Genomic DNA, 13181 nt, shown 5'->3' with positions numbered 1-13181 from the left:
GAAAAAACCTGTCAAAAAAAAAAAAAAATCTTTCATGGAATCACAATTTCTGTAGAAATCTGCATATGCCTTCCTTTTTGGTTCAGCCACAGCAAACTTATAGATAGCACCACACTCAGGGATACAATGAATGATCCAACAATATGAAATTGCAGACATTGGGCCAGAAGACCACGCATCTGAGGTTTCGCCAGAGCACTGGAAGCCATGGCAGTTACTGTGTCTCAACACCAACGTCCGGGAACCGGCAGTTAGCGTAATGGCTATTTCGCTGGACTCCCACGTAGTCGACCGTGGTTCGCGTCCCGGACCCGGTGGCTTAAAACTCACACCGGGCGCGTGTGTGTGCGTGCCCAAGATCCTGAGAGGAGAATGGAGGAGAAGGGATTGCGGCGTGGCCATCCCCCCTGGGGGGTGATTTCTCGCTTTCTGTCTCTATGTCTCTCTGTCTGTCTGGTGAACGCACGCGCCCTATAGCGAAAACCTCTCCAAAACAAAACAAACCCCACCAACGTCCTTCCTGGCTGAAGAAGAAATGCCAGATCAAATGATTTAAAAGACTATATATTGGGACTAGCAAGTGGCATAGTGGTTGAGGTGCTCGACTCCCACAGGACAGACAGCGGTTTGAGTCCTGGACCTGGTGGCTTGCTTTCTCATTTTCCCTCTCTCTTTCTTCTTTCTCTGTCTGTCTTTAGTGAATGCATGTGCCCTATAGCAAATTGAATGATGATAATAATAATAATAATAATATAAATAAATCTTTAAAAATATTATTTAACCTTCTATATTTCAAATCTTATCATGTCAACATATAATCAATATTTTTAAATACATTAATTATTAATTAGTTTTCTTTTTTATTCATAATAAGCCTTTGAAATCTGGTCTGTGTTTTTATTTAGAATTATTTTTTATTTAATTTTATTCATTGTCATTATATATATATATTTATATATCTTTGAAGTTGACTAGAGAGAGACAGCAAGAGAGAAGTGAGAAAGCAAGCTGCCAGATCCAGGACTCGAACCGCAGTCAGCCATGTGGGAGTCCAGCTGCCTTAACCAGGCCGCCACCTGCCGGCCCCTCAGGTTGCTCTTTCACACCTACAGCAGATATGCATTCATCTCTCAGTTGCGCAGCCACATGTCAAAGGCTCAATAAACTCACGTGGCCAGTGGTTACCATATTGGGCTGTGCAAAGGCACAATATCAGAATACCGGCAGGAATAAATACACCCCTTCAAGGATCATATCCTTATCAATCTCCCTAACTACAAAATAGATATATTCACATAACAGGTTCAAACAGAAAACAAATGTGCAAAATAGAAAGCACTCCCACCCCCTCATTTTTCAAGAGGCTTTTTTTTTTGCTTTATGGAGCATGCACTTGCCAGAGAAAGAGACAGAGACAGTGAGAGGGAAAGTGAGAAATCACCCTCCAGGGGGGATGGCCATGCCATCATCCCTTTTCCTCCATTCTCCTCCCAGGATTTTGGGTACTCATGCACACGTGCCTGTCGTGTTTCAAGCCACCAGGTCCAGGACTTGAACTGCTATCGGTCGGCTATGTGGGAGTCCAGCGACGTAACCACTATGCCATCTGCTGGTCCCAGTCCCTCCTCTTTAATCTCACCCTGTCTATCAAATGGACACTATTAAAAGTACCTGAAACAGTTCGTCAGATTCTATCACAAAGTGAGAGTTCCCTACTGGAAGCACATGCAAAAGAAAACACCGATCATTTGGGGATCTCTCTAATGATATACCGGAGGGAAATCAAAGTCATATCGCTTCCTATAGATGTGAAGTTCAAATATGGAAAAGAGCAGTTTGGTTTAAGGAAACTCTTTGTGTAAGGGATTGTTTTTGTTTGTTTGTTTTGCTATAGGGTGCGTGCACTTGCCGGAAAGACAGAGAGAGACAGAGAGACAGAAAGCAAGAAATCACCCCCCAGGGGGGATGGCCACGCTGAAATCCCTTCTCCTCCATTCTCCTCTTGGGATCTTGGGCACACATGCACATGCACCTGGCATGAGTTTAAGCCACCGGATCTGGGACTCGAACTGTGGTTGACTACATGGGAGTCCAGCGACATAGCCATTACACAACTGCTGGTCCGTAAGGGATTGTTTTATATAAAAGGAACCACAAGAATACATGAGATAGAGGAGACAGATCTCCCAGGGCACTCTATCCCCCACTTGTCTTTACTATCGCATAAGTTACTTAAAGGGCCTGTCCTCCATGGATTAAATCAATGCTTAGGGACTCAGTTAACTTAAGGTTCTGCCACTGGTAAGAACTGAGAGCCTCATAGTGTCATAAAATATAAACATTACCTGTCAGGAAGCAGAGCTCAGGTAGCAGGTGGGCAATCCGAGCCTCCGTGTTGTCATTTCTCTTGCTTTTCAACAGACTCACAAGCACTGGCTGATTTAGGTCAGATAAGGTAATATCATATTGCTATAAAATGCAAGATTAATAAGGGAAAAGTTAATAAGGAAACTTTGCAAGATGAGCACCCTTGCTTATAAGCAACCAGGTAATCCTCTTAAAAATACACTGTATGGGGAACCAGCAGTTAGTGTAATGGCTATGTTGCTGGACTCCCATGTAGTCGACCGCGGTTCACATCCCGGACCCGGTGGCTTAAAACTCATGCCGGGTGCGTGTGCATGTGTGCCCAAGATCCCGAGAGGAGAATGGAGGAGAAGGGATTGTGGCATGACCATCCCCCCTGGGAGGTGATTTCTTGCTTTCTGTCTCTATGTCTCTCTCTGTCTGTTTGGCGAGCGCACACGCCCTGTAGCGGAAAAAAAAAAAAAAAAAAAAAAAAAAAAAAAAAAAAACCCCCAAAAAAAAAAAAAAAAAAAAAATACACTGTATGAGCATATCTTTCCAGTGAAGAAAGAAAAACCCCATGGTTACCTCCTTCTTTCTCCCAGGACCCACCTTTTATATCCGAGGGCCAATTTTAATTATTTTAAATATTATCTTTTACAATGCAATACTGTTTTCAATTAAAAATCACTTTCCTATTCTCCCCGGGTTTCATCCAGACTCAGCACAGTCCCTAGCTGATTCTATATATACTTCAATGAATCCATTGGAACTGACTCAAAGAGACCACCACTGTGGATGACCAAGGCAGAGCACCATGCTTAACTAACCAATTCTGCCCCCTAAGCTGCTGCTATAAGGTGATTTTTAAAGTTTTTTTGCCTTTATATATGTATGGTGCGTGTGTGAGACAGAGAGAGAGAAAGTGAGAAATCACCCCTGGGGGGGATGGCCATGGCACCGTCTCTTCTCCTCCATTCTTCTAGGATTCTGGGCACACATGCACACATGCACCTGGAATGACTTTCAAGCTGTCAGATCTGGGACTCAAACCATAGTTGGCCATGTGCGAGTTCAGCATCATAACCACCATGCCACCTGCTGGTCCCCATAAGGTGAATTTTACCATTTCTGTTTCCCCAGTTTTATTAGCATTTAATATTTGTCATGACAAGATAAAATAGGGAAATATAAAGGTCAATGTCAGAATGTCTTCCACTTTGAAAACGGACTACACAATAATTTAGTCTTCCCTTCCTGGGACCGAGAGGAGGACATTCTCAAGCTGACACGATATTGCTTCTTTTCCCTCTTAATTACAGTATCTATGAAGTGTGCCACAGTTCATTACAATGATGTGAGTGGGACTTTTGCCATGATTTCCTTCTCAGAATATCACAGGTTCTCCAGCATATCTGTTCAAATAAGAACAAATTTACACATTCAGAAAAGAAGCCAGCATGTTTAACAAACTGAGGCACAGCGCACATTTTCTGCATAAGAGTCTTTGCCAGATGAGCCAATTGCCATCCCTGTTCACCAAGGAAGACGTGTTCTAGAAGCACTGTGATGCATGCACAGAGGAGAGAGAACAGCTAGCGCTCCTGCATGCCTGACAAAAAGCAAGGTCAGTGAGGACGAGGATGTCAAAAACGAGGCGACACTTGACCTTGCAGCGAGGCTGTGACCTAGTGTTGAAGGAGAAAGGAATGCATGAGGTGGCTTTATGCAGATGTCCAGTGAATATGCAGAAAGGCTGAGGAACACGGAGTGACTAGTGAGTGCACAAGGGTGGCAACGGTGGGGATGCCAAGAAAGATAAAGCTAAACGGTGAGGCGGGGCCAAACTGTGCAATGCTAGACACGAAGAAGGGGAGGATAGGAGAAGAGGGCAGGGTCCCACAGGGTCTCCCTGTTTACCCAGGGCTCGTGATGTGCAGCACCAGGCTAAGTGCTCTGATTGTGCTGTTACCTAGCTCAAGGCTTAGACAATCCTGCACAGGCAGTCAGACAAATCCCCTTTCATAGGTGACACTCCAGTTCAGTGACTGGCCCAAGGCTATGCAGCTACAGCTAGACCCATCTTATTCCAGAACTCATTTTCTTTATCTTTTATTATTTTCCAAATTTTTATTTATTTTTTTAAAGAATTATTGTATTTAACTTTACTTACTTGTTTATTTTAATTTGGCCTGAGAGGGACAGAGTGAGAGAGAAAGAGTGAAAGTGAGAATGCAAGCCGCCAGGTCCAAGAATTGAACAACAGTCGGCCATGTGGGAATCCACTGCCCATAACCACCATGCCATCTGCCGGCCCCTTATTTTTTTCTTTCTTAGTTTTGCCCTAACGCCCGTGTGCTCACCAAAGAGAGAGAGATAACAGAGAAGGTGAGAATCACCCTGGGGGATGAGAGGATGGTCATGCTGCAATCCCTTCTCCTCCTCTCTCCTCTCAGAATTTTGGGCATGCATGCACAAGTGCCCAGTGTTATTTTTCAAGTCACTGAGTTCAGGCCTTAAACCACTCAGTGGGCCACATGGAATGCAGCCATTATAACTTCCATGCCACTTGCTGGCCCCCAGAGCTTATGCTCTTAACCACTTTTCTGGGCAGGACTTCAGCAAGCTCTCTCTAGTGGCAGTGTGGACAGTGAATCGCAGTGAGGAGCGAGCTGGGGAAGGAGACCATCGAAGGTGCCTGTGACACCTGCTGCAGAGGGGAACTGAAGAGGGGCTCTGCATTAACCCAGTGGGAACAGGGCTGGGGAGGATGGCATGGGGAAGACTCTAAGGCGAAGGGAGCAGAAATCACCTTGGCAACACCCAGAGGAGGAGGTGAGGGTGGGAAGGAAGGAAGCAAAATGATTTCCCAATCCAGATGCAGAATTCCTAGGGAGAAACAGGAATGGGGAAGACGATGAATCAGTTTGAGTTATGTTAGTCTGAAATGCCTGCAGGCTATTCATACAAATATGTTCCAAAAAATGAAGATGAATGTGTCATTTGGGAATGAGGGCAAGGCAAAAATGCTAGATTTGAGTGGTTTCAAAATATAAAAAAAAAAGATGCTCTATGAGGGAACCATGGCAAATAATGGTTGCTTTTGGAGGGAAAGAAGAAGGAAGGCTTGAAAGGAGGCTAAACTAGAACTGCCAGAAACCCAGCAGAGACCCACAGGGCTGCATCCCAGGAGTCAGGAAGGAAGAGGGCAGTTCAGGCCGTGGGAAAGGACACAGGCATTAGATGCCACTGAAAACCCTTTAGGATAAGGACATTAACCCCCGAGGCCACTGGAGAACTTTTTCTACAGTAGCAGAACCGGATGCCAAACTGCAGAGGTCTCAGGAAGGAAGAACGGGAGGGGTGCTCGGAGCTAGTACAGGTGGCTTTCTGAAGTTAGCCAAGAGGAAAAGAGAGCTTTTCCTGAAAGGTTTTTGGTTTTGTTTGCTTTTTGTTTAGAAAGCATAGCTAAGAGGCTGGAGACCTGGGCAGGATGGCACCTTAACGAAAAGGTACTTCCAGAAGAAACTGATCATGGAAGGTGAAGGGCAGGGGTGTGGGGATAAAGGTGAATAGAGATTTCAGAGGAAGGCCGTTCCATCAGTAAATGCTTCCCGAGTCTCTGTATGTGCAGAGACCTGTGCTAGGCCTGCATATCCAGAACTAAAGTGCTCAAGGGGAGCCCCCAGGAGCCTGAGGCCTAGGACGGGTCAGACCTTTCCTGTCATGTCTGTGAGGACATGATGCGGCCATGTGCAAGAGGGGGGCCCTGGGAAGAGCACTAGGGGCTCTGCTGAGAGCTGATGGCAGAGCTGACCTGGAAGGTTGTCTAGTGTGTGGCTGAGAAGGGACAACCATGAAGAAACAATGTGTCTAAAAATGTACAGGAGAGAAATGAGTCATGGAGCTAAAAAAGTAAGCTCAGTGGAGCACAGGGCTGGAAGGAGGAAGTGGTAAGAGATGGGGCTTCAAAGACAGAGAGTGACCCCAAAATCCCGAGGAGAATGGAGAAGAAGGGATTGTGGTGTGGCCGATGGCTTCTCATTTCACCTCTCACTGTCTTTCTTGGTCTCTCTCTGGTGAGTCGGTGTGCCCTATGTATGGCAAAAATGATAAAAAAAAAAAAGAATGAAAAAATTCAAAAAATAAAATGGAAAGAAAGACAGAGAGACAGAAAGCGGGAAATCACCCCCCAGGGGGGATGGCCACACTGCAATCCCTTCTCCTCCATTCTCCTCTTGGGATCTTGGGCACGCACGCACACGCGCCCAGCGTGAGTTTTAAGCCACTGGGTCCGGGACGTGAACCACGGTCAACCACGTGGGAGTCCAGTGACATAGTCATTATGCTAACTGCTAGTCCCAGTGACATGAAGCTTTTAAGGGAGGTTGCTCAGGCTGCCAGAAGGAGGAGACAGGGTGAGGGTCAACAGGAGATGAATGCTGTGGGGATGGAGGAGGAGGGACCAGGTAGATAATCAGGTAGGGAGCATGCACACTGTGACCTCAGGTGACCTGCTGGGCTTGGAAAGCATAGGGAGTCCTCTGAGCTAAGAGGAAGGAGGCGAGGATGAAGAAAAGAAAGTCCTACCTGCTTGTAGTAATCCACATAGGTGACCTCGGTGCCATCCCGCTTCCGAAAGGCATGCGTGGGCTTCACCGACCAGTCAATGTCATTGATGCGATAGGTTTTATTATTGTATCTGATAAAAATGTGAGAAATATTTTTCTAAAAGTTTTCTCAATCATAAATGGCTACTTCCCCACAATTTTCATTCAAAGTATAAGACAGAGTCTGGGATGTCAAATATTGTGAATGATGGTAATACAAGAATATTCGCTTTCTAAAAAAATGATCAGCTCTTATCTGAGAAGAGCATTAATGAATTTTCCAGTATATGACAACTCTGTCCATATCCCAGTAAAACTTGGGGAAGTCACTAGACCTAGACTACAGTCTGTTTTTCTCACTGGTAGACACTCTAACATTAGGCGATTTCTTTCTTTTTAAGCTTTTGCCATAGGGCTCATGCACTCACCAAACAGAGACTGAGAGGAAAAGTGAGAAATCACCCTCCAGAGGGAAGGGCCACACCACAATTCCTTTTCTTTCATTCTCCTCTCAGGATTTGGGGCATGTACACACACATGACCAGCGGAAGTTTCAAGCCTCCAGGACTCGCACCATGGTCTCTGTGTGGGAATCTAGAGCCTTGACCACCACACCATCTGCTGGCCCCAGGTGATTCATTCTTAAATGTTCAGAGGCCAAAACATTGTTGAAAACCCTCCCATCAGCTTCTGGTGTCACTTGGAGCTTCTGTGTTCCTGGGTATCCTTCTAATAAAAGCACCAGAAAGCAGCTGATTGGCCATGCAATTCGGGCATCCTGCTTAGCTTCCTGTCTAGGGCTGGCCTTGGCAAAAATACAAAATGGCTAAGGTCATTCTACACTCCATCTCCTCTTCAGCACTGTGCAGCCTGGAGTGTCCTCTGAGGTGGCTCCAGTCTGGGGACAGAGACCTTCATGCAGTTTCCTCCAGAGTCCTTGGTGACTGTGTGTCCTCATGACAGAAGACACACAGGCTGCCTTCTCATCCCAGCAATGTGGAAATTCCCTTCCCACCTCTCTGCTGCTATCTGACCCAGAAGACAACTGTCAGTGGGAATTCCAAGCCAGATAAGAAGAGAAGGCCAGTTGGTTCTCTAAAAGAAATCTTGGACCAGCAGCAGCACACGGTGAGCTTTCCATATTTAGCAAGCCATCTAGTCTACCCGTGCTTACTTCAGTTCAATGTGCACAGGATGCAAATTGTATATTGACAAGCCAAGAAGTTTACAAAGAGAAAAGGCCTGGTCTCAGCTTGAAAACCCTCAGAGTCCTATAGAGAAGGTGAGGCATGAACTGAACATTCTGTACCATAACAAAATGAAATAAAATGGCCACAGAGAGAGCTGGGAAGGGTTCTAAGGTTCTAAGTAAAGTGCTCTGGGACCCAATGGGAGAGGACTGATTAATTCCAACCAAGTGGGTAAGTGGAGACACCAGGAAAGCAGTAACATTAGAGCCCAGTTTCGCAGAGGTTGAAACTTAAAAGGGCTAAGTCTGGGCTGAGGAATGCAGGCGGATGCACTGAAGCAGTGAAGTGCAGTCAGAATGGGAGTGGAGGGTGCACACAGAAGGAGGTAATTCAGGACCACAGCAGCTTGGGTACAGTCCAGAATGCTGAGTGGAGAAGCCTGCTCTCCAGACAGCTGAGCACAGCCAGGTCTCGTGAATAGGGGAGCAAACTGATCGGATCTGTGCTTGAGACAACATCCCCAAGCAATTGCTGCTCCCAAATACCATAAATAATTCATTCTCTCCAGAAAGTGTAGCTGGATGCAGGCTTTTACCTTGTGAGGACAATGAGCCCTATCAGCTGGTTCTCACACATCTGGGTGAAACAGGACCTGCCAGTTTTGTGGCAGAGAGCAGTCATGAATTCCAGGACAGTCTCATTCCGGAGGACTTTGTAACTCACGTCGGCACTGAGCAGGAGCTTACTTTCAAACCATGATACAGAAATGGCAAACCCCTTGCAAAGGGATAATCTAAAAAAAAAAAAAAAAAAAGGAAAATAAACATAAATACTTTACATACATACCAGAAAAACAATAAACAAAAAAAAAAAAAAAAAGGAAAATAAACATAAATATATTTTAAATACATACCAGAAAAACAATAAACATTTTTAATAGTCATTTTTTATTCTAATTCCCTAAATCTTTTTTTTTTTTTTTAATTTGCTATAGGGTGCATGAGCGTGCCACAGAGAAAGAGAGAAAGAGAGAAAGTAAGAAATCACCTCCCCCAGAGGGAACAAAAAAAAAAAAAGGAAAATAAACATAAATATATTTTAAATACATACCAGAAAAACAATAAACATTTTTAATAGTCATTTTTTATTCTAATTCCCTAAATCTTTTTTTTTTTTTTTAATTTGCTATAGGGTGCATGAGCGTGCCACAGAGAAAGAGAGAAAGAGAGAAAGTAAGAAATCACCTCCCCCAGAGGGAACGACTATGCCACAATCCCTTCTCCTCCATTTTCCCCTTGGGATTTTGGGCACGGATGCACATGCACCTAGTATTTTTTTCAAGCTTCTGGTTCTGGGATTTGAACTGTGCAGTCTATGTAGGATCTAGCCACCTTAACTGCCACACCATCAGCTCGCTTATAATGCTCTAAATCTTATTTTTTTTTTCAGTCTTAAATTCTTCTAACTGCTGCCTAAAAACTTTGGTATTTTCAGCTGGAGTGTCTTTAAACACACATTTGTAAAGATAAAATATATTCTTAAAGCAGTTTTTCAGCCTTGACATTCCTGACACTTCAGACTGGAGAGTCCTTTGTCAGAGGCCGTTCTGTGCATTATAAGATGTTTAGCACCATCCCTGGTGTCTACCTGCTAGGCACCAGTGGGAGAATCCTTCCAGCTCTCACCCTTCACCTCCCACCATGACAACCAAAAATGTCTCCAGATAATGAAACTGTTCACTTGGGGTGGGGGGGATACTGCTGGCTGAGAGCCACAGCTACAGAAATAATATGTTTATTGAGTAATTTGTCCTAGATGAAAACCTGTAGGTTCAGAAAAGCATACCGACTCAAAGGTGAAAGATTTGATAACAAGATAAGAAATACAGAATTGAAAACATGTGTGGATATGTAAGAGAAATTGGAGCACAAGCTACAGCCCCTTCCCCCATCCACTGCAAGTCTCCAATAAAAAGTTCCAGAAACTGCACAAAAGAATAGACACATACTTATTATTCCAATTTATATTTTGTGTACTTAATCCACTGAGATTCTAGGCGAGGCTTCAGAACAAGCATTTGCACTGAGCAGCTACTGCAGCTTAGCACAACACTGGTCCTACAAGAGTTTCTCATTCAGGGGAGAGAGAGGTGACAGGGATGAATAAGATGTTATACAGAGACCACTGACACAGTGAATGAACATATAGAAACTCCTCTATTCTCTCTCCATGTGGCAGAAGGTCAAATACCCCACTTCCGTTTTTTATCTTTAATACACTTCTCCCTTTATTTATATATCCGTTTGGGGGCTATCCATTGCCTCTCTGGAGAGCTTCATAACCATCAGTCCAAATAATAGCGAGCCACTTTCTCTGAAGCATTGCGTTCCCAGATTGGGGCAAAAATTCTGCAAGTGTTCAAACAGTTCCATTCCTCACCATGATCGTCTGGCTAGCCTCTGAGTCTGTTACACAGTGGTGTCATGTCAATCACCCTGGCTGGGCTACCTTCCTTTAAACAAGAAAACAGATCACCACCTATGTGTCGTAACATAGTCCACTGCATGCCGCTTTCATTATTTTTTGTTATACACACAACATTCAGTTTCTGAACTCCTTCTAGGGTTTATGATAACGATCTAACACACTAATATTAGAAAACAGGCTGTTAGTTTCATGTTCACAATCACCATACTACTAAAAAATCCCTCAAAAATGAAAAAAAGTCCATTAATTTCATATCACAAAGTCTCTCACAGAAAGCATAATGTCATCATATTGCATCATAAATTATGCTGCTCGCATTATAATAATATCAGAGGAACAGAAAATATAAATAAACCTACTTGTACTGAGGGATTTCCACCGGCTCTGAAGGATTATAGAAGTTCTGTCCAATTTGGTACATGGACAGCTTTTTCAAGATCCTGTAAGTATATATTTTTGAATGTTTGGTAAGTGTCAGTCAATAACAGTACAATTCCAAGTAGCTTTAGAACTTGCTCAGGTGTGTGGATATTAAAATTACATTACTGAGATACATTCTTTGTCTCCAAAGAGAATGGAAGTTTATATAGTATTTGATAGAAATTGAAAAATGAGCCTAGAATAAGAGTTCAAATAATGTGGAATTCAGACATTCCCATAATCATTTCCTCTGAATAAGTCATTCGTAGTTCAATACTGCTGCATTGAGTTAACTAATCACCAGGAGTGCCTGCTCAAAGTAAGCCTGTGGATAAATTAGATGTATATCTTGGAGAAATATGAGAAACGGAGTACTTTTATGCCGTTGTACCCTCAGCTTTGTTCTAACAAGACTATTCCTGTAGTTTGTTAGGAATAGTAAAGGATACAGATTTAAGAGTTGCAAAGCAGTTATTCAAGAGACAGCTCTTTAAAAATAGGAATTTATGATCAGATTTCTTCATGAGTAAATCAAATTCTAAGTATGTTCTGGTGTTGCTCACTACCCTCTCTGTGTATTTTCTCCTTGGGGAGAAATACAGAGAGAGAAAGAGAGAAAGCAAGCTGCCAAGCCTGGGACTCAAGCTGTGACTGCCCATGTGGGAGTCCAGTGCCTTAACCACCATGCCATCCCCCAAAAAGGCTGTTTTTAATGATGCTTCTCAAGCTCCCTACCAATAATCATGACTGCTTCTTCAGCAATTAATCCTGGTCACCATTGGGATTTGAGATATCACCCATATGAGGGTGCCCCATGCATGGAGGAAACATAGGGAGTCTCGAGTTAGAAAGCAGGAGTGACTGGGTTACCAAACATCACCGAGCCTCAATCTTTTACTCTGTAAGATGGAGATTTTAATCTTTACCTGCCAGGACAAACAGGCGATGAAGTGGTTAAAACGCTGGACTCCCACATGGGTGACCATGGTTTGAATCCTAGACTTGGCAGCCTGAAATCACACCAGGTTCATGGGTGTGTGTGCCCAAAATCCCAGGAGGAGAGTGTAGCAGATGGGACTGCAGCATGGCCATCCTCCCAGGGGGCGATTTCTCACTTTCCCTCTCTCTGTCTTTCTCTCTCTGACGAGCACACACGCTCTACAGAAAGCATGGCCATCCTCCCAGGGGGCGATTTCTCACTTTCCCTCTCTCTGTCTTTCTCTCTCTGACGAGCACACACGCTCTACAGAAAAGACTTAGAGAAAAATGCAAGTGAAAGAGCTTTGTCACTGCAAAGCACCTCCTGTGTCAGCTGGTTTAAGACTGGCCCTTTAGGAGGGGACATACAAGCCAGACTTCTGAAGAGTTGTTACGCAGCACTCAACTGAGGCCCAGATGTGGTGGAAACATGCTAAAAAAGATGCCTAGAATTGGAAAAAAGATGCCTACATCGAGAAGCTCCTTCATGTGCCAGATACTCAGCAAAACCCAGAACTTCCCTGACCTCAGGTGTCTTCAGATGATGGAGCAAAAAGCTGGCACCTAAGGCTTCTGAGCAGGTCAGCCCGCTGCTCTCGCAGTAGCATGTAAAACTGGTACTCAAGCTTTAGCGTACCTCTGCGTTATCTGGAAAGCTTGCTAAAAATGTGGATTTTCAGGCCTCACTCATGAAATTTTGTTTACTAGGTTTAGTGGTGGTGGTGATGGGAGGGGGGGCAGAGAATCTGCATGGATTGAGTTCCAGGATAATTTAGAAGCACATGATCCTCAGGTCAGTCTCGAGAGCACTGAAAAGCTCAGTTACATCCTTCCCTCGGCCCCACGTGTCCATGTGGAGAGAGGACGGGGCAGCGGGGAGCCAGGGCAGAAAGCAATGCTAGTGCCAAATCCACTCTCTCCAAAATTAATCAGCTAGGAGAAATGCTCAGTTTACTAGGTTAAACACAGTGAACTAAAGTCTGGAAGTAATGTTTGGGAGTACAGAAAAGGAAGGGGGAGGGAGAATACTCTTCCTGCTAACAGGGAGACAGTCATCACCCTTAAATTCCTTGTCTCAACTCGGATTTGTTTTGCACTCTGTGGCCCAAGTACATGAAAGCACATGAATAACTGCCCCAAAGACGCATTC

The 13181-nt window shown here is 44.2% G+C and overlaps 1 protein-coding gene across 1 annotated transcript in view; it reads right to left on the bottom strand.

Moving 5' to 3' along the window:
• Window positions 1-13181, bottom strand: part of PIWIL4 (piwi like RNA-mediated gene silencing 4) — a 51415-nt gene that overhangs the window by 24498 nt on the left and 13736 nt on the right. The window contains exons 5-9 of the mRNA XM_006162594.2: window positions 11924-11979; window positions 10993-11073; window positions 8742-8939; window positions 6937-7048; window positions 2346-2469 (exon numbers count right to left, since the gene is read on the bottom strand). Of these exons, the coding sequence (XP_006162656.1) occupies window positions 2346-2469; window positions 6937-7048; window positions 8742-8939; window positions 10993-11073; window positions 11924-11979 (571 nt within the window). The remainder of the gene's footprint in view (window positions 1-2345; window positions 2470-6936; window positions 7049-8741; window positions 8940-10992; window positions 11074-11923; window positions 11980-13181) is intronic.

Source organism: Tupaia chinensis, unplaced genomic scaffold (genome assembly GCF_000334495.1).
Source record: "Tupaia chinensis unplaced genomic scaffold, TupChi_1.0 Scaffold140218_1, whole genome shotgun sequence".
In the NCBI taxonomy this organism is placed as follows: Eukaryota; Metazoa; Chordata; class Mammalia; order Scandentia; family Tupaiidae; genus Tupaia; species Tupaia belangeri.
Note: the sequence above shows the minus strand (reverse complement) of the source record. Positions and strands in the feature narration are given on the sequence as shown.